This window comes from Carassius carassius, chromosome 16, assembly GCF_963082965.1.
Source record: "Carassius carassius chromosome 16, fCarCar2.1, whole genome shotgun sequence".
Lineage (NCBI taxonomy): Eukaryota > Metazoa > Chordata > Actinopteri > Cypriniformes > Cyprinidae > Carassius > Carassius carassius.
In genome coordinates, this window is record NC_081770.1 from 2,661,497 (window position 1) to 2,683,932 (window position 22,436).

The window sequence follows — 22,436 nt, forward strand, 5'->3', positions numbered from 1 at the left end:
CGTGTTTAAACATTTTAACAAGTCTGTAAAAATGTAGCATTAAAAATCATTCTAAAAGTGTTATTTTATTTTAGTTATCTGAAGAGATTTTTACATGGCAGTATATTTGTAGCATATTTTATTTGTATATTGATTGCTTGATAACTCTAAGATTCAGCACTAGTTATTTTCTTCATCATTTGTTCCTCTGAACTCTCATGATCTTGATCTCATTGTCATGTCCAGGTCATGATGAGCATTTGATCGTCTTCAGAGACACAAAGATCTCAGTGTTGAGCTGTTCATCTGCAGTATGTCAGAGAAGAGAGGAAAAATGAGTCTCTCACATAAACAGAGGTAAGACTGAGTCTGTTTTCAGACAATCATTTTAAACACTGCTGCACTTTCAGAGGATTGCTGGGGAAAAAAAGTAATCCACTTTGTTGTGGATCTTTCCACAACAATCTTTTTGTCGCAATCTTTCCTTAGAAAGCCACGTTTCTAGCATTTGTAAAACTGCATTTTTCCATCTCAAAAATATATCTAAATTACGGCCTATACTCTCAATGTCATATGCAGAAATGTTAATCCATGCATTCATGACCTCAAGGTTAGATTATTGTAATGCTTTATTGGGTGGTTGTTCTGCACGCTTAGTAAACAAACTACAGCTAGTCCAAAATGCAGCAGCAAGAGTTCTTACTAGAACCAGGAAGTATGACCATATTAGCCCGGTCCTGTCAACACTGCACTGGCTCCCTATCAAGCATCGCATAGATTTTAAAATATTGCTTATTACTTATAAAGCCCTGAATGGTTTAGCACCTCAGTATTTGAATGAGCTCCTTTTACATTATAATCCTCTACGTCCGCTACGTTCTCAAAACTCAGGCAATTTGTTAATACCTAGAATATCAAAATCAACTGCAGGCGGCAGATCCTTTTCCTATTTGGCGCCTAAACTCTGGAATAACCTACCTAACATTGTTCGGGAGGCAGACACACTCTTGCAGTTTAAATCTAGATTAAAGACCCATCTCTTTAACCTGGCATACACATAACATACTAATATGCTTTTATTATCCAAATCCGTTAAAGGATTTTTAGGCTGCATTAATTAGGTGAACCGGAAACACTTCCCATAACAACCTATGTACTTGCTACATCATTAGAAGAATGGCATCTACGCTAATATTTGTCTGTTTCTCTCTTGTTCCAAGGTCACCGTGGCCACCAGATCCAGTCTGTGTCCAGATCAGAGGGTCACTGCAGTCACCCGGATCCAGTACGTATCCAGACCAGATGCTGGATCAGCACCTAGAAAGGACCTCTACATCCCTGAAAGACAGTGGAGACCAGGACAACTAGAGTCCCAGATACAGATCCCCTGTAAAGACCTTGTCTCAGAGGACCACCAGGACAAGACCACAGGAAACAGATGATTCTTCTGCACAATCTGACTTTGCTGCAGCCTAAAATTGAACTACTGGTTTCGTCTGGTCAGAGGAGAACTGGCCCCCTAACTGAGCCTGGTTTCTCCCAAGGTTTTTTACTCCATTCTGTCACCGATGGAGTTTCGGTTCCTTGCCGCTGTCGCCTCTGGCTTGTTTAGTTGGGGACACTTCATCTACAGCGATATCGTTGACTTGATTGCAAATAAATGCACAGACACTATTTAACTGAACAGACATAACTGAATCCAATGATGAACTGCCTTTAACTATCATTTTTGCATTATTGACACTGTTTTCCTAATGAATGTTGTTCAGTTGCTTTGAATCAATGTATTTTGTTTAAAGCGCTATATAAATAAAGGTAACATTGTGTATATACAAATCCTTTTTAGAACTTAAGAACTTCATAACTTCTACTTAAAAATAGAATTTATATTTTAATAGTAGCCAATAGATGATAAATATCTCAAAATTGATAATCAGAATCACAATTTACAGCCGCTCTTCAGCACTGGATATGTACTTAAGTAAATTATTCCACATCAGTGATTTTGGTTTTTAGGTCATACGTTTATTGTCAGACATTAAAAATGACACCACACTTCACTTAAAGGGTCATATGATGTTTTTTATTGTTTTAATCTTTCTTTAGTGTGTAATGTATATGTTTGAATAAGATCTTCAAAGTTACAAAGGTCACAGTCTCCTGTAAAGTGATTTATTCTGTCTAACAGAGAACACTGATCCAGAAATGATTAAAATGCCTTGACTGAAGTCCAGATATTAACTTCACAAATGTGTGCATCACAATGTGAAATATTAGCGTAATGCTGTTCAAAGGTTTACACAAAGAGAAGACGAGGCTTCAGTGAGTTGTAGTGTTGTCGTCATGTTGTGGAGACGCTCTGTGTTTGGATGAGAAAGAAAACCCTCTTTGTTTGGATTCAGTGTTTAAGATTTATTAATAACTCTGTTCCTGAGCCGTACGACCCAAAGGTTAGCTTGTGTACAGCACGCTTTATGAAGCTGCAGTGCATTTTCTCCCAGCTTCCTGTGTACAACATCAGCTACACACACCTAAATACACTGTACAGAAAATACAATAAACCACACCTAAATTACTGTATTTTATGTTGGCACTTCAGGACATAAAGTTGTTACATTGAAGAAGAAAAATTATAACTATGAGATTGTATGTGAAAGATTAGAGAGTTGTAAAATAAAAGCTTACGTCTGTGAAACGTTCAGCTCAGACTTGGCCTCGGAGTCAAATGGATATGGTAATTATTGAAATGAAATTGTTACTGTTATTATTACACCCAATAAACAAAGTGACAAACTTTTGAAATAATGTAGTGCTGACATTTCTGCTTTCTATTTTAGTCAAAAAAGAAAATGAAAAATTAAATCTCTTTAATTAGATCAGTCAAATATTTGTAAAAATATATTTAGTCTCATATTAAGTACTTGTTGGCCAGTTGTTAAACAAATGTGAGTCTGTAAACAAGAATGACGACTATCTTTTATACTCTTCAAACGTTTCTGTAAAGGACTAGAGAGAATGTGTGTCAATATAAAACACAGATGAAGCTCTTGTAGAAAAGTTTCTCTTCTCTTTTTGTGTCATTAGTGTAAGATCAGGCTCACATGTGTCTGCGAAGAGTGACCGGTATAACCATGGTGACATACCAAACTTCAGTGAGGAAAAAACATCTATCAAAAGGTATTTAATATCTTTGAAATTAAAATGTTGTGTTTGTTTATTTATCCACTAAGATCCTTGTGATAGTGTAAAGGCCCCGATATACTTCAAACAAAATCAAAGAATGAACTGACATGATGTAATTTCAGACTAAATCACGCCAAAACTAAGTTCGTTTTGAGTTCGTTTCGGCAGTTCGAAATGGCTCACCAAAGCAAACTTTCTGGGGGACTGCATTATGTTCTGCAACACCTAGATAGACCGGGGACTTATGTGAGGATCCTGTTTGTGGACTTCAGCTCGGCCTTTAACACGATCATCCCAAACCTCCTCCTGCCCAACAGTGGCGGATCTAGAAAATTTTGCATGGGGGGGGGGGGCAAAGGGGTGGCAAGAGGTCTTGGCAGGGTGGCAGGGGTACATGGAATCCCTATATATGAATTGCTTAAAAAAAACACAAAAACACTTATTGTTATTGTTTAATCATGCCCTTACACACTACAACGTTTTTTAATTCACAACACACACACCAGTTATGTTTAGACTACTTAATTCTATTGTATTTGTTATTTCCCCAGTTGTAACCTGGTTTCATTGCTGTGATATCTGAGAGGAATTGGATTTAATAGGACTGCTTAGGCTTAGCTAATCAAATGATCGATCTCCTAACTGGCACTGTATTGTGTGTTGTAACGTAACAGCCCAAACTAAAATTGGGTATTTTTATTTAAAGTAATTAATTAATTATTAAAGCGATTTAAGGGAATAAAGAAAAAGAAAGGCTTGTTGTATTAGTGAAATAATTGTAACTATTTGCAACTAATATTTTATTTTTAATTTACATATATGAAGCAAGGAAATTATAGCATATTTTTAATTCAAAAAGGCAAAATTTAATAAATAGATAAAAAAGTTGAACTTTTCTATTGTAAAACAGTCAAATATTAAATTATCTACTTACATTTTACCAGGCATTTGTTAACCTATTTAATAATTTTGACATTGATGAGCTAGACCGCTGAACTTTTAGTCTTCATAACAACAAACAGAGCGTTGCGTAATGTAGTGCATCAGAGCAGCATCAATAATAATATCAAGTGAATCTCTTATCTGCATCTTAAGTTTATTGCCAATAATAATGACAGGTTTGCAAACGTGAACTCGGTGAGCTCGCGCAAAACACATCTTCAGCACAGCGACTCATTTAAACACCTCTGATTGGCCGATGTGATCAACAGACATGTCTGTGATTGGCTACAATACTCAACGTTGCAAAAGCACGTCAAAAGTACCTTTAATGCAAAGGGAAAAATATAAATAAAAATGTAATATGCACTGTTCATGATTAGTTAATCGCGGCCGCTGTAATCTTATTCACATTTGTTTTTCTGATGAATTGTTTTGCTCTGTGAGAAAGACAAGTTAGCAAAATATTCGGGGCTTTACTAAAAACTTTCGGGGCTTAAGCCCCATTAGCCCAGCCCTAGCGCTGCCCCTCAATATTTTATATTTTTTATTAAGCTGTTCTTGTCTTTACTAAAATCAAAATCAGGCTAATCAAAGAGAAGAGTGCTCTTACAAATCACGAGGGAGCGATTTGACCGCTGATTTTGCCTAACGTAATAGACTCGCTGTTTTTGCTGATGCTGAATCGTCTTTAGCATACAATACATTCATTACAAATTTAACTTTAAGTTAAACGTGTGTTTAAACTACACCTGGGGAAACTCACTTCACCTTCAGAGGATCTGACCGGGGCAGCTCAGTCTCTGGTTGCAGGGCCACCGCACCGAAGCAGACTCGCTGTGTGTATGAGGCGGACTGAGCGAACGCCGCTCTGCACGTTTGAATCAGGGACGTAACTAAGTATTTGAGGGGCAGTGGGGAAGGGCGAATAATACATTTAAAATTAAAAATTAAATTGTCCACTTTTGGTAAATGTATTGGACATAGTGGTGGGTTGTTTTTGTAAGTACAGTTTTTGGATCATTAAAGTTAGGGGGGCAGCTTGGGGGGCAAGGCTCTAGAGTGGGGGGGCACCTGCCCCCCCTTGCCCCCCTGTAGATCCGCCCATGCTGCCCAAACTAACTCAGCTCTCCATGCCCACCTCCGTCTGTCAGTGGATCAACAGCTTCCTGACAGACAGGCAGCAGCTAGTGAGGCTGGGAAAATACACATCCAGCACCCGTACAATCAGCACCGGAGCTCCCCAAGGCTGTGTTCTCTCCCCACTGCTCTTCTCCCTGTACACTAATGATTGCACATCTAAGGACCCCTCTGTCAAGATCCTGAAGTTTGCAGACGACGTGACGAGTCTGCTTACAGACAGGAGGTTGAGCAGCTGGCTGTCTGGTGCACTCTCAACAACCTGGTGCTTAACACCCTCAAAACAGTGGAGATGATAGTGGACCTCAGGAGAAACCCCCTGCACTCCCCCCATTCACCATCATGAACAGCACTGTGACTGCAGTGGAGTTATTCAGGTTCCTGGGCACCACTATCTCTCAGGACCTGAAGTGGGACATTCACATTGACTCCATTGTGAAAAAGGCCCAGCAGAGGTTGTACTTCCTTCGCCAGCTGAGGAAGTTTAACCTGCCACAGGAGCTGCTGAAACAGTTCTACTCCACCATCATCGAATCCATCCTCTGCACTTCAGTAACTGTCTGGTTCAGCTCAGCCTCTAAATCTGACCTCAGAAGACTACAGAGGGTAGTCCGGACTGCTGAGCGAATCATCGGTTCAACTCTCCCATCAATTCAAGAACTGTACTTATCCAGAGTGAGCAAAAGGGCTGTTAAAATCACTCTGGACCCCTCACATCCAGCATACTCCCTCTTTGAACTGTTGCCATCTGGTCGACGCTACAGAGCACTGAGCACCAGAACGACCAGACACAGGAACAATTTCTTCCCTCAGGCAATCCATCTAATAAACAATTCATAATAACTGTGGAACACACTACACTTTATATTTATATACACATACACTTATTTATCTAACACACATACTTGGTATACAATTAAATTTTGCACATAATATACATGTACATACATAACTGCATTTTGTAATATACCTGCCTACAATTGTTAATTTGTATATTGTCATTCCTTAACTACTTATTTGTATTTTTTATTCTTTATTATGTGTTTTATGTTCTGTCGCTGTCATTCTGTTGTACTGCAGAGCTTCTATCACAAAAACAAATTCCTCGTATGTGTAAACATACCTGGCAATAAAGCTCATTCTGATTCTGATTTGGCTCCTAAACACCTTTGAGTTTGTATTGGTCCGTGGCGATTACGCAATCAGTGGGTTTAAAGCAGTTCTTTAAAGCAGGATTTTTTTTCTCTGTTTGTTCCTCATTCTGTGGAGGTCATAAAGGAGAGCATATGAATGCACTGGAGTGTCGAATAGCTGAGCTGCACAAATGTACCCACACCTGGACGATCACTCGCGGATCGACTTTAAAGATGTAGAGACCGTATTTCATTCCTAGAAAGAAATAGCAATGAAGCTTGGTGTCGACGACTCTGAGTTATGCAAAAAGTGAAGCAGAGAAACATCCGAGACAAGTTTTCCAAAGCCATGAAGAATGAAAGGAAAGAGTAAATATATAAGTTAGCACGCACCAAATACAAGTTTCAAATAAATGTTACACCAAACTGCTGCTGTTGTTTTTTCAAAATGTTAATTTAAAGGATATACAGTAAATGAAATGCCAAACGAACATATGATAATAAACCTTTGCTTTTATCAAAACAATTTATCCAGCTTAATAAAATATACACTAAAATAAAGCAACAAACTGATTCCAATATTTTTTTAAGACCATTCACACTTCCTATAAAGGACTGATTATGGAATGGTTCTTTTGTATTGCAAACATGATACTTGGCTCTGAATTGCTGCTAATCATTATTTTTTTGTCTTTAATATTCTGATCATTGGTGCCCGTCTCACACCTAGATTGCCTACACTTAATTTCATCATTGACTTGAAAAATGATTTCAGAAGAGATCAGAATATAGCAAATTTAACAATTTATTGTTTGTCAGGTAAAATAATTTGTAAAATTTGTGTTCCTGTAGCTCAAGTGGTAGAGCATTGCGTTATCAAGCAAGGTTGGGGGTTCAATTCCCTGGGAACACATGATAGGTAAAAATTGATAGCCTGGATGCACTGTAAGTCGCTTTGGGTAAAAGCGTCTGCTAAATGCATACATTTAATTTAAAATTGTTTCATGCCAATTACATAATGTCACAATTAGAAGCCAGTTTAGAAAAAATAATGCAATTGTGAATCATATTGTAGCCGGTGGAAACCCGCTCCTGTACATCGACACTGTAGCCATATGAGAAACAGCCAAGTGATCCACGCAGAAGACAAGAAAATGTAACAGTCACACATGTAACGGTTACCCTAATTTTAGACACCGGGTCTAAAATGCATTGCAAAGCACTGTTGCAATGTTTGTGTTTATTCTCTAAGTGTTTTAGAGAATAAACTTAACTAGCTTATGTGCACATGTAGAAGCACAAAAGTGTGCTCTATGGGCACAATGTGTTTAACACCAATACATTTTAAATCATACCTGACCGCAGAGCAACACACAGCAGCGAGAGTTCTGGTGCAGAGCCCGAGGGACGCTGTACTTGGAGATTAATGGTTACAATTTATGTTTAACTCAGTTCCCGAAAATTATAATCCACATGTAAAACTATGTGCAGCACATTTTGCTGAGGACAGCTTTCTCAATCTCAATCAGTTTAATGCCGGATTCAGGCAAAGATTATTCCTGAAAGATGGAGCAGTTCCCTCTTTGTCTGGAGAAGGCGTTGTTTATGGACCACAACCGGTAAGTGTATTTTATTATTTAAATTGGTGCATTTAACAGTTTCTGTAATTTACTACACAAAGGGCAACACTGTTTAGCTTTGTTAACTAGATGTTAGGGCTGTGCAAAAAAACAAATGCTAAAAACGCTCCTGTGATTATAAGTACATCTCCAGCACATGCTCCTGGCCACTTGCTTCTCAAAACTAGTCCAATCGTGTTTCCAGGAGGGCAGCGCGTGCTCAGCTGCTGTCGAATCACAACACAGGAACCGCTGGCCCAATCAGAACTCATCACGTATTTCTGAAGGAGGGACTTTATAGAACAAGGAAGACATCAGCCCGTTTTTATGACAGTGAAAACAGCGGTATACAGATAGTTGAATTGTGAAAAATACTGTGTTTTTTTTACACGCGAACCATGAACACGTTATATTGCACACTGTAAACACAATCAAATCTTCAAAAAAGCGCGTAAAACGGGACCTTTAATCCTCCTCTCCCTACCACCTTTTATAGCCAACATACAGTATCTGGATAACAAACTTTACAAACTTAATGCGAGAATCACATACCAGGGGGACATTCGTAACTGCTGCGTTCTGGCTTTCTGTGAGATGTGCTTACACACAGAAGTAACCGATATGGCCATCACACCACCTGGATTCTCAGTTTTTTATCAGGACAGATCGTTAAACTCTGGTAAGAGCAGAGGTCACTGATGTTACAATTTTATCTACACAGTGCTTCCCTGAGATTGAACTGCTCTCCATTTAAAGTGCGCCCCTTCTACCTCCCGCGGGAGTTGAATTCAATCATTCTCACAGTTGTTTAAATCCTACCTCACGTGGACAAAACTAAAGCATTGGACGAACTGTACAGCACGGTAAACGGATTAGAATTTGCTCATCCTGACTCCGTTTTCATCGTTGTTGGGGATTTTAACAGGGTGAATATGAGGAAAGTTCTTCCCCAATTCTACCAGCACATAAATTTCCCCACACGAGTTGATCAAACTAGGGGTGTCCCCAACTAAGGATTTTCATAGTCGAATCAGAATTTTCGAATCTTGCCGATATTTGACTGATAGTGGAATAATATGTTTGGGGGCGGGGCAAAATACATTAACTAGAGTCAAGTCAGACATTCGACTAACATAATAACTGATGTTAACACACAGGGAAAACGAACACCTTGCATATATAAATGGAGTAAATTGTTTAATGTTTTGATTAAAAGATAGCTAACACTTAACGTCGACTAAACTTTTTTTTTTTTTTTTACAATAGTGCTCTCATTATAACGTTAGTCTAAAACGTTAGCAGTTAATATTCTGCATTTGTTTTGAGATGTGCACACTGAAGATGACCAGTAGAGTGAGGCATTTGATAGCAAGTTTTTAATCAATGTGATTAAACTCATAATTTCATATAGAATACGATTAGTTATTTATACAATGTAACGTTAATATTAATACTTAAAGGCTATTAGCAAAAAGGGCTGGAGTGCACATGAACATATCTGCGGGGTTCTGAATGTGAACTCTTTTTGTGGACGCGTTCTTCACGAAACAATGTGTAGAAACATGGCAGCAAAACTCCTAGCATTAATAAAACAAAAAAAATTTGTAGCGTTTTATTATAATGGTCTTCTCATTATAATGTTATGTATATAACAGTCCCAGTCATAGTTATTAATATTCTGCATTGTAATTTGACCTGCTCGCGCTGTGCATTGAAGAGATATCACCGTAGTACTACAATGAAGCACTTGACTCAAAACTAATTGCATCTTATATCAGGTAAATAATATATCCACAAAATATATATACACCGGCTGAAATGTTTTGAAAAGTCCAGTCTCGGCCTGAGTCAGTTTGAGTCTTGGTAAAGTTTTAAATCCCTGCCGCCAAGAGGCTCCTCTTTCGGTCACGGCTTATGGAAAGTGAAACATAAATCTATAGGGGTGGTTGGATTTATTCACGCACTTTAAAATATTCATTTGAAGCTTCTTTCTTTTCAGATTCTTACAGCTTTATCATAATAGGCTGTATATTAAATTATTGGGAGAAACCCGGTAGTTCTATGTGAAATCAGACATTTGAGCTCCCCCCATATAGTCAAAATGGCATAATCAATAACACTCTGCGAAAATTCAACTGTTAGATTGCTAGTCGAATCAGGCTTCTCGAATCAAAGCATCGATTCGTCGACTATTCGGGGTCATCCCTAGATCAGACATTAGATCACTGCTATAGGGCTTGGGCGTCGTGACATAATTACTTGGCGTGGCACCATGTTGATGGCCTCTTTACTGCAACTCGGACTACTGCGCAGTGTTTAGTCGTACTCCCTCTCAGCTCTGTGTCTTAATTTGATTAATTAAAAATCTATTTCAACCATGGTAAACCTTTGCTGTATTGTGGGGTGTAATAGCTCAACAGATTGGTGTGAAATCGTGCTCTCACAACAACCACACTATCTTAAAAAGCTAAGGTTGCTTACAAGTAAGCAAAATGGTGCTTTGAAAACATCTGTTTCGCTGGAAGGGCAAGGGGGTAGCAAAAGGACAACAGTACAGAGACTGACAGGTCTGATGGAAGGGCTAACAGGATATTTTACAGGAAAAATCTAAAATGGGAAGACAGCGGGAAAAGAGCTCAAATACTTGTGAACCCCGGAAAAAACAGGAGGGCTGACAGCTAGTAACTACACTTTTGAAACGCATAGTTTAAAGTACATGTGTGAATGGTTGTTAGCACTAACGGTTACCAAACTAGCAGCTAGGTGGAGCGCAGCTCACCTTTGTTCGGATTACTGTATTACTGTATACTGTTAGCCAGCTTTATAAGCCCCTAAACCCATCCATTTGTGAACTGCACATGAGACTCCAATGACTTGTAGCTTTGGAACTGTTCTGAAGTGAATGCGCTCACAAAACAAACAAGGTAGCCGCAGATGTCTGTAATGCAAAAGTGCGGCAGCAAGTTGTTGTTGGTGCTCCACTCTTTGTTAGGAATTTCATATAGATCCAAACTGTTAATAGTGCCGATTTTGTCCACATACCGGTCTCCGGCATCCCTAGTTAGCCTATCCCTGTAAATCCCGATTTTAAGCATACTGTTGTTACCAGCCTACAGACAATGCCTCAAACAGGAAAAAACGGTTTCTAAAACAGTTCATAAATGGAGTGAAGATGCCATCTCCACACTGTAGGACTGCTTTGAATCCACAGACTGGCAGATGTTTCAAGATGCAGCAGGAGACAACTTACAGGAATACACAGACTCTGTGATAGGTTACATTAACAAATGCACAGAGGATGTTGTCTCATACATTAACCCTCTGGAGTCTAAGGGTATTTTTGAGGCCTGGAGAAGTTTTGTCATACCCTGACATTTGTGTTTTTTCATTTTCTTATAAACATCTAAATGGCAAAACAGAAAAACTAAAAATGTTAAATCACTTGAATAAGGCCATAAAACACATACAGAACATTGGAACTGGAGCTAGTAGGCTAGAATTTTTCTTTCTTAATTATGTGAAAATCATCTTGTTTACTCACTCACAGAAAACAATATATTGATTTAAATTTTCTAAGATTTTTTACTTTTTGCTGGTAAAAGTCATATGCGAGAGGGCGTCAACTATCATGTATATCATTGTGATTTACACCTGAGAAAACAAAGGCCTGCATAATGAGCTGCATAATGAGCCTTTCAGTCAGCTGTGTCGCTGAGAGTGGTAGAGTTACAAGAAAGAATGTGAGGACAAAATAAATGTATATAACTTTATGTTTGTAGTTTATTTAGAATAGATTTAATTATCCCACAACATAATTTAATATTCACTTGGGAGTGCAGTTAAACAGTTTATTAGGAACAATCAAAGCTGACTTTCAAACTGAAATTTTTGCATCATTACTCCAGTCACACAACTCTTCAGACATCCTTTTAACAATCTGATTTTCTACAACAACAAAAAAACATATTATTATTATTATTATTATTATTATTATTATTAATATTGAAAAGAGCTGAGAATATTTATTCAGTTTTATGGGGGGGGGGGGGGGGGGGGGTAAATTGAAAGAACAGCATTGTTACATTTGTTACAGTTACATTTATTTGTCATATTTATATTATTTACATCAAGCTTTTGAATGGTATAGTATTGTATATTGTTATTATTGAAATGTGATAATGTTTCACTTGATTATACATTGTCAGGAATTATAGTTTGGAAAAAGTCTTTCGAAAAAGTCTAACTAGTAAAATGTTTACACGTTATGTGAAAACTAGTACAAGTATATACATAAATAAAAAGAGACTTACTCATGTTTATGATCTCTGCTGAATAAAGTGCTTCATTCATTTTTTTTCTCAGGAAATCCAAATCTCAAATCCTCAACCACATCACATCTTTTTGGGGTGAATTGTCTTATTCCTCTCATCATGAAGCAAACAGTAAAATAAAATAAAAAACTTGAAGAACAGGCTCACTGCATTGTCTTCTGTCGTGTGGGCATGTGAAACATTAGAATCTGAATAGCGCGTTCAGCATGGGGGCGTGGTCGCATTAGAAGATAATGAAATGAGATGTAAAAAACAGAAAGCAATTGTTTTTTAAAAAGTTGACATGAGACTTTCTATAAATATATCGCTCATGTCTCTTCATTGAGTATTCACTGAGTTACAGTTCATTTTAATGACGCGTTTGTAAATGAAGATCAGCTCAGACAAAGGCTGCAGACAGCACACCTTGTTTATCTTTTTTATAAATGCACAAAGTTTTGTTGTTATTATGCCTGTATACAAAAAAGTAGACCCTTTACAGATTTGATTGATGTATTGATCTTATCTTTACGATAAAAACTGAAAGTGTAATTTAAGTTCTTCTCAGGGTTATCAGGAGAAAATGCCTCATAATGCGTATACGTGTTAATCGACTCCAGAGGGTTAATGTTAAATTAAGGGGGCAGCTGTGGCCTAATGGTAAGAGACTTGGACTTGTAACCTGAACGTCGCAGGTTCAAGTCTTGGTGCTGGCAGGAGTTGTAGGTAGGGGAAGTGAATGAACAGCGCTCTCTTCCACCCTCAATACCCATGGCAGAAGTGCCCTTGAGCAAGGCACTGACCACCCAGTTGCCCCCCGGCACTGGATATATAGCTGCCCACTGCTCCAGGTGTGTGTTCATGGTGTGGTCACTTCTCATTGCTGTGTGCGTGCACTTGGACGGGTTAAATGCAGAGCACCAATTCTGAGTATGGGTTACCATACTTGGCAAATGTCTCGAATGAAAAAATGAAAATTATGTCATTAATAACTCACCCTCATGTCGTCTAAACCCGTAATACCTCCGTTCATCTTCAGAACACAGTTTAAGATATTTTAGATTTAATCATAAAGCTCTTAGTCCCTCCATTGAAACTGTGTGCTCGGTATACTGTCCATGTCCAGAAAGTTAATAAAAACATATTCAAAGTAGTCCATGTGACATCAGAGGGTCAGTTAGAATTTTTTGAAGCATCGAAAATACATTTTGGTACAAAAATAGCAAAAACTATTACTTTATTCAGCATTGTCTTCTCTTCCGGGTCTGTTTGAGAGAGTTCAAAACACAACAGTTCAATGATATCCGGTTCGCGAATGAATCACTCGATGTAGCCGGATCTTCTTGAACCAGTTCACCAAATCGAACTGAATCGTTTGAAACGGTTCTCGTCTCCAATAAGCATTAATCCACAAATGACTTAAGCTGTTAACTTTTTTTAATGTGGATGACACTCCCTCAGAGTTAAAACAAACCAATATCCCAGAGTAATTCATGTACTCAAACAGTACACTGACTGAACTGCTGTGAAGAGAGAACTGAAGATGAACACCAAGCCGAGCCAGATAATGAACAAAAGATTGACTCGTTCTCGAGTCAAGAACCGGTTGCATCAGTTTTCTGTTGTCACAGAGAGAGGGTCATGTTCCCATTCACATTAGTGGAGAGATAGAGACAGTTAAGAGCTAAAAGTTCCTTGGCATTCACATCTCTGAAGATCTTTCCTAGAGCCTACACTCAGAGACCATAGTGAAAACAGCCTGTCAGCGTCTCTACTTCCTGCAGAGACGGAAGAGGTTTGGCATCTCCTCTACCATTATGTCAAACTTGTACCGCTGATCTAACACTCATCTAAAGGATTATTAGGAACACCGGTTCAATTTCTCATTAATGCAGTTATCTAATCAACCAATCATATGGCAGTTGCTTCAATGCATTTAGGGGTGTGGTCCTGGTCAAGACAATCTCCAGAACTCCAAACTGAATGTAAGAATGGGAAAGAAAGGTGATTTGAGCAATTTTGAGTATGGCATGGTTGTTGGTGCCAGACGGACCAGTCTGATTATTTCACAATCACCTCAGTTACTGGGATTTTCATGCACAACCATTTCTAGGGTTTACAAAGAATGGTGTGAAAAGGGAAAAACATCCAGTATGCGGCAGTCCTGTGGGTGAAAATGGCTTGTTGATGCTAGAGGTCAGAGGAGAATGGGCCGACTGATTCAAGCTGATAGAAGAGCAAGTTTGACTGATATAACCACTCGTTACAACCTAGGTATAAAGCAAAGCATTTGTGAAGCCACAACACAAACAACATTGAGGCGGATGGGCTACAACAGCAGAAGACCCCACCGGGTACCACTCATCTCCACTACAAATAGGAAAAAGAGGCTACAATTTGCACGAGCTCACCAAAATTGGACCGTTGAAGACTGGAAAAATGTTGCCTGGTCTGATGAGTCTCGATTTCTGTTGAGACATTCATATGGTAGAGTCAGAAATTGGCGTAAACAGAATGAGAACATGGATCCATCAAGCCTTGTTTCCACTGTGCAGGCTGGTGGTGGTGGTGTTATGGTGTGGGGGATGTTTTCTTGGCACATTTAGGCCCCTTAGTGCCAATTGTGAATTGTTTAAATGCCACGGCCTACTTGAGCATTGTTTCTGACCATGTCCATCCCTTTATGACCACCATGTACCCATCCTCTGATGGCTACTTCCAGCAGGATAATGCACCATGTCCCAAAGCTTGAATCATTTCAAATGGGTTTCTTGAACATAGCAATGAGTTCACTGTACTAAAATGGCCCCCACAGTCACCAGATCTCAACCCAATAGAGCATCTTTGGGATGTCGTGGAACGGGAGCTTCGTGCCCTGGATGTGCATCCCACAAATCTCCATCAACAGAAAGGATAACATGGCGGCGCGCAACAGTGCAGCGGCTTCTCAGTTACCGGCATGCGTATTACAAATCCCTTTTAGCAATACCAACACGAGGAATAGTGTGGTAAAGTACAGTTTATCTTGACTTCTTAAACTTAATAATATCAATATAACGATTAAACCACAGCTTAAAGCAACGTTGGGCAGGCTAAAGCTTCTGAACATAGCGAGGTGGAGGAGCGATACACACCGGTTAAAGGGAAGGAGGAAGCGGTGTGCAAGAAGGCAGAAGAGGGGTAAGCGGGCTGGTCTGATAGCCAGGCTAAAGGCTAATAATAGACCCATATTTCCAACGCTTTTTCTGGCAAACGTCCGCTCGCTTGACAACAAGATGGACTTAATGCGCCTCAGACTAAGCAGCTATAAGGAAATGAGAAACTGTTGTGTATTTCTGTTAACGGAGACATGGCTATGTAACAACATCCCAGACTCAGTTTACCATATTGATGGGTTACTACTCTTCCGAGCCGATCGAAACCATCTCTCGGGGAAAACTCGCGGAGGAGGACTCTGTGTTTACATAAACAAAGGCTGGTGTATAAACTGCTCTCCGGTAAGCAGCCACTGTTCTGAGGCGGTGGAATACCTGACATTGAAATGCCGACCATACTATTTGCCTCGGGAGTTCACAGTTGTGTTTATTGTGGCTGTATATATCCCCCCGGGAGCTAACGTTAGTATGGCTCTCGGGGAACTTCATGACCATATTGGTGCGTTACAGAACAAATATCCCGAGGCTTTTTTTGTGGTAGCTGGTGATTTTAATCATGTCAATTTGATGGATATTCTGCCCCGGTTCCACCAACACGTCTCCATAGCAACCAGGGGGAATAACACGCTGGACCGTGTGTATACTAACAGACGGGATGCATACAGAGCGGTGCCCGCCCACACTTGGGGTTTTCTGACCACATTTCCATCTTGCTGGTTCCTGCTCATCGCCCTTTGCTGAAAGACATCAAGCCCACAGTTAAAACCATCACGGTGTGGCCAAGTGTAGCCAACCTCATCCTCCAGGACTGCTTTGAACGCACCAACTGGCAGATTTTCCGAGAAGCAGCAACCAGCGTTGGTGGGGTGGACCTAGAGGAATATGCATCATCTGTCTGTGGCTACATCAGTAAATGTATTGATGATGTCACCACTACCAGGAAGATCACTATCTGTCCAAATCAGAAACCCTGGTTGAATGGAGAGGTGCGGTGTCTTCTAAAGGCATGGGATTTAGCCTTTAGGACAGGGGACGCACTTACACTGAGAACGGCGAGGAGGGATTTAGAGAGGGGGGATCAAGAGAGCAAAGGCTAAATATGCACATAAAATACAGGGTCACTTCTCCACCAATGACTCCCGGAGCATGTGGAAGGGCATCAAGAGCATCACTGCTTATAGTAAAAGAGACACTGTTTGCCCTCAGGATCCATCTCTTCCCGATGCCTTGAATGCATTTTATGCCCGCTTTGAGACAACAAATGCCCCTCCCTTCTCTGGACTTACACTCCACCCAGGTGAACTGCCTTTTAGTGTGTCCACTGAGGATGTAAGAAGAACACTGCTGAGAATTAACACACGCAAAGCAGCAGGTCCAGATAATATCCCCGGCAGGGTTTTGAAGGACTGTGCTCATGAACTGGCTGAAGTGTAAACTGACATCTTTAACACGTCACTCTACCAAGCTGTGGTGCCAGTGTGTCTCAAGACATCAACTATTATTCCCGTTCCCAAAAGCTCGGCCGTGACATGCATGAATGATTTCCGTCCAGTGGCCCTGACACTGATAATCATGAAATGCTTTGAAAGGCTGGTTATGGCTCACATGAAGGATATAATTGATGTCAATGTGGACCCTCATCAATACGCTTACAGGGAGAACAGGTCTGCATCGGATGCAGTTTCATCAGTTATCCACTCTGCTCTTACCCATCTGGAGAATAGGGATTCCTATGTCAAGGCTGCTCTTCCTGGACTTTAGTTCAGCCTTTAATACTATTGTTCCACAAACTCTAGTTAATAAATTGCTCCTATTTGGACTTAAGCCATCGCTTTGTAACTGGGTTTATGATTTTTTAACGAACAGGCCACAGACAGTCAAAGTCCATGGCATTTCATCTTCTTCCATCATCCTTAACACCGGTTCCCCCCAGGGATGTGTACTGAGCCCCCTGCTGTATACGCTTTTAACATATGACATATGTTATGTCATATTGTGAAGTTTGCTGATGACACGGCTGTGGTGGGATTGATATCCCATGACGACGAGTCCTTTAACAGACAGGAGGTGGAAGACTTCGAGGACTGGTGCAGAGCAAATAACCTCTGCATTAATGTGGGGAAGACGAAGGAAATTGTCGTGGACTTTAGAAGGAGAAGCTACACCCCCTCTCCCCTGTTCATTGGTGGATTAGCTGTGGAAATGGTCTCAAACATCAAGTATCTTGGAATATACATTTCCAATGATTTAACATGGATCATCAACACAGCCAGCATTATAAAAAAGGCTCAACAACGCCTTTATTTTCTTAGGAGGTTGAAGCGGGCTGGTCTTGGTACTCCAGTTCTGCTAGCCTTTTACCGGTGTGTGGTGGTGAGTACACTCACTTTTTCCATCACTGCCTGGTATGGAAATTGTTCTGCTGCTGACAAGAAGAAATTGGAGAGGGTGGTCAAATCTGCCCAAAAAATAACTTTGAGCAGCCTACCCTCTCTTGAGGGAATTTACACCAGCAGGTGCAGAAGCAGAGCATCCTGTATTATGGAGGATTCCACCCACCCGGCAAACAAACTCTTCAATCCACTCCCCTCGGGCAGGAGGCTAAGAAGCGTTAAAGCCAGAACAAAAAGACTGAAATGCAGCTTCTTCCCAGAGGCTGTGAGAATCATGAATTCACTGCCTTAGGGATTGCTTTTAAAATTGTTTCAAAATTTCTGATTAATTATTTATTATAGAAGGAGTACTTTTTAGGTATTAGGTGTCTTGTTTAGGTCAAAGTTATTTTTTAAATGTTGTAGGTTATTAAATTATGTTTTAATTATTTTATGTATACTGTATGTTAACTATCTTTTTTACGCTGCTGGTCCTGAGTACATATTTCGTTCTTATGTGGCAACATGTATAGAATGACAATAAAAGACCTGAAACCTGAAACTGCAAGATGCTATCCTATCAATATGGGCCAACATTTCTAAACAATGCTTTCAGCACCTTGTTGAATCAATGCCACGTAGAATTAAGGCAGTTCTGAAGGCGAAAGGGGTCAAACACCGTATTAGTATAGTTTTCCTAATAGTCCTTTAGGTGAGTGTAGAGAGCATTCTGACCGGCTGCATCACTGTATGGTATGACAACTGCTCTTCTTTGGACCACAAAACTCTTCAGCGAGTGGTGAGAACAGCAGAGCTCATCATTGGAAAAACTCCCTGCCTTACAAGACATCTATCAGACTCGCTGCTTGAGGAAGGCTCGCAGGATCATCAAGGACCGCACTCACCCTGCTCATCACCTGTTTGCCACACTGCCATCTGGCAGACGCTTACAATCCATCTGATCACGGACAACCAGACTGAAGAACAGCTTCTATCTTCAAGCCATCAGACTACTTAACAACCAGCTGTCCTCCATCTAAAAACCGGAGTACATGCTGCTCTTATGTTTACTTTCATTGTACTTGCACTGTCACTTTTTTAAATATTCCTTCATGTTGCTCTGTGACACTCTACAATTACATTTTGGACATTGCTCTACTCAGGAATACATTGGAATGTGTGCTGCTCTTAAGTTTATTTATTGCATCTGCACTGCCACTTACATTTTTCCTCTTGTAGCTCTGTGTCACTCTACAATGACATTTTAGACACCACTCTATTCCAATAATCATATTAGTACCTCAGGACTAATTATGAATACTATAACTCTTAACACTGTTTACCTTTATTGTATCTGTTACTGCCGCTTATATGTATATAATGCTCGGTCCGTGTCTTTCTGTCTATGGGCACTGAAGTCACTCAAAAATCTGAGTGCTCTCCACGTACATCTATCTCTTTTATGTCTTGTTATTGTCACTGTATGTCTGAGATTCGTCACAAGCATTTCAATGCCCAGTTTTCCCCAGTGTTAACTATGCAAATGACAAATAAATGCCTCTTGACTACAGAATCCCCCCCACAATGTTTTGACACTTCCCTTTTATACTCAGACCAGACAACAAAGGAATCTTCAAATCTGTTGTAAAAAAAAAAAGTGTGTGTGTTAGGGGTTCTCGTGGCTCCAGGGTCACACCTGGCTTGGGGATAGATAGACAAAGACCCCTAAAGGGGGACACAACCCTTCCTCAGTAGAACACAATTCTACAAAAGTTCTCAATCTTATACAAGTGACTACTGTGAAATTGAGACCAATTTACCAATTGCAACAATACCGTTTAAATGACAGCAAACATGAAAAGTTCACGATCATGAATCCTGAAGATAGAGTAAATATTTTATGTGAGCATAACAACTTTTAGTTGCCTGGACCATGTGCCTAAGGGGAAAGGACGGTTGAAGGGACTGAAGAGCAAATGGTCTTTCTTCCAGATCTTCCTATCTGTTGTCTTGTGGTATGGCATTTCCACTGCGAGAGTTCCTGAGTGTTTGACTTCGCAAAGAATTAATTTCATAAGGAAATAATTTCACTCCTTTCAATAGAAATTAATGAAATAAAGATATAAATCACTGATATCCTCTTTACTGAACTCAGTCTGGAGCTTCTTTCCAGAAACTTAATTACACAAACTGCCATAGGGAGATATAAATTAACCATGGAAAATGGATCATGCAGCCAAACATGAATGTCTTTCCATCTATCCATAGTCAAAGTGTGTATATACTGTGCTTAATTACCATCCTCAACAGTGAAGCTCTTTAAATGAGACTGAAGGAGCTCCTGTAGTAAAGTGTTTTGTTGTTTGTGTCATTCGTGTAAGATCAGGCTCACATGTGTCCAGTTCTGTGTCTGTGAAGAGTGACCGGTCAAAAGAAGAACCATCATACTTGAGTGAAGCATCACAAACCAAACCATATTTGATGTGTTTCTTATTTTTCTTTAAACCTAGACTGTGTCAGAAAGTGAATAATTATAAAACTAATAATCCATAAATGTATCATTTTGATTGTTTTTCTCTTTGCTGAAATGTAATTTGCCAATATTTTTTCCTAAAAATGCAGTATCTTAATTTATTTTATTTACTGTCAGGCTTCAGTATGAAACATTAGATCCAGATTTACAGTCTCACAGGAACCACAAGAATTATACAGACAGTCTCCTGCAGATCTTCCAGGTAATAAAACACATTTATAAACAAATAATAAACAAATACGTTATTGAATAAGAATGTGACAGAACTTTTATTTCTATTTTTCTTTAAGAACCCATAAAATAAGCAATTTTATGTACATTTATTTACAGCAATTTAATGTTTTTCTCAACTTGATTTTTTATAATTGTAATAATTGTAATTATTGAATAAATAATTTTTACCAAATATAGATGACAATTTATTTTTTTGTCATTCATACTTGTCTTTCTTTGTAGGATCTTGAGAGCAAAGTAATCACATTTGTGAAGAAAGAACTGGAAAAGTTTAAGAAAATATTACAAACAGAGAACTTGCAATAATTTGTGAAGGACTTTAATGAGAACAGATGCAGTATGAAAGAAGCAGCTCTTGATCTCACGCTCTACTTCCTGAGAGAGATGAAGCAAGATGAAGCTGCTGATACTCTAGAAGGTAAGAGACTCCTAATCATCTGTCATATTGTCAATTATATATGTAGAGAGAAAACAAGATTAAATATCTGTATCTTTGTTTCTGTTTAGATGAACTGGTCTTCATTCATCAGCTAAAGTGTAGCCTAAAGAAGAAGTATCAGTGTGTGTTTGAAGGAATTGCAAAGCAAGGTGACTCTACACTTCTGAAGAACATCTACACAGATCTCTATATCACTCAGGGTTGTAGTGAACAGGTCAATACTGAACATGAGGTGAGACAGATTGAAGTTGCTTCCAGACGTCATGAATCACAGAAGATACAGGTTGAGTGCAAACATTTGTTTGAAGCACCTGAACAAGACAAGCAGATCAGAACTGTACTGACAAAAGGAGTTGCTGGCATCGGAAAATCAGTCTCTGTGCAGAAGTTTGTTCTGGATTGGGCCGAAGGAATGGAAAATCAAGATATCAGCTTCATATTTCCTCTTCCATTTAGAGAGATAAACTTAAAGAAGCAAGAAAAACTAAGTTTGATGGACCTTATAACTCAGTTTTTCCCAGAGACAAAAGGACTGAACCTTACAAGAAGAAATCAATTCAAAGTCTTGTTCATTCTTGATGGATTGGATGAATGTCGACTTCCTGTGAACTTTAAGGATAATGAGACGTGGTCTGATGTTTCATCACCAGTCTCTCTGGATGTTCTCCTGACGAACCTCATCAAGGGAAATCTGCTTCCTTCTGCTCTCATCTGGATCACCAGCAGACCAGCAGCTGCCAGTAAGATTCCTCCTGACTGTATCGACCGGCAGACAGAGATACGAGGATTCAATGATGCACAAAAGGAGGAGTACTTCAGAAAAAGATTCACGGATGAGAATCAGGCCAAAGAAATCATTGATCATGTTAAACAATCAAAGAGTCTCTTTATCATGTGCCACATCCCAGTCTTCTGCTGGATTTCAGCCACTGTTCTCCAGAACATATTAGAGGAGAAAAGAAATAATGTTGTGAAAAACAATCAGGCTGATGATGCCTCGAAAACACTGCAGGAGTCAAATACTGAAGACACTCCTAAGACTCTGACACAAATGTACACACACTTCCTCAGATTTCAGATCCAGCAGAGCAGACGAAAGTATGATGGAGAACATACACCAGATGTTTCCTGGGATAAAGATGCCATCTTTTTACTGGGGAAACTGGCATTTGATCAGCTGGAAAGAAACAATGTGATCTTCTATGACACAGATCTGGAAGCCTGTGGAATTGATGTCTATAAGGCATCAGTGTACTCAGGCATGTGTACCCAGATCTTTAAAGAGGAAACAGGGATCGTTCTTGGTACCATGTACTGCTTCATTCACTTGAGCATTCAAGAGTTTATTGCAGCCCTTTATGCACATCTGTTTCTAGACATCAACAAGAAATATGTGTTTA

The 22,436-nt window shown here is 39.5% G+C and overlaps 1 protein-coding gene across 1 annotated transcript in view; it reads left to right on the top strand.

Moving 5' to 3' along the window:
* LOC132159298 (uncharacterized) overlaps window positions 1-22,436 on the top strand; it is a 158,527-nt gene that overhangs the window by 5,904 nt on the left and 130,187 nt on the right. The window contains 6 exon segments of the mRNA XM_059568822.1: window positions 254-336; window positions 3,064-3,156; window positions 20,212-20,313; window positions 20,481-20,565; window positions 20,820-21,015; window positions 21,105-22,434. Coding sequence (XP_059424805.1) covers window positions 254-336; window positions 3,064-3,156; window positions 20,212-20,313; window positions 20,481-20,565; window positions 20,820-21,015; window positions 21,105-22,434 — 1,889 coding nt within the window.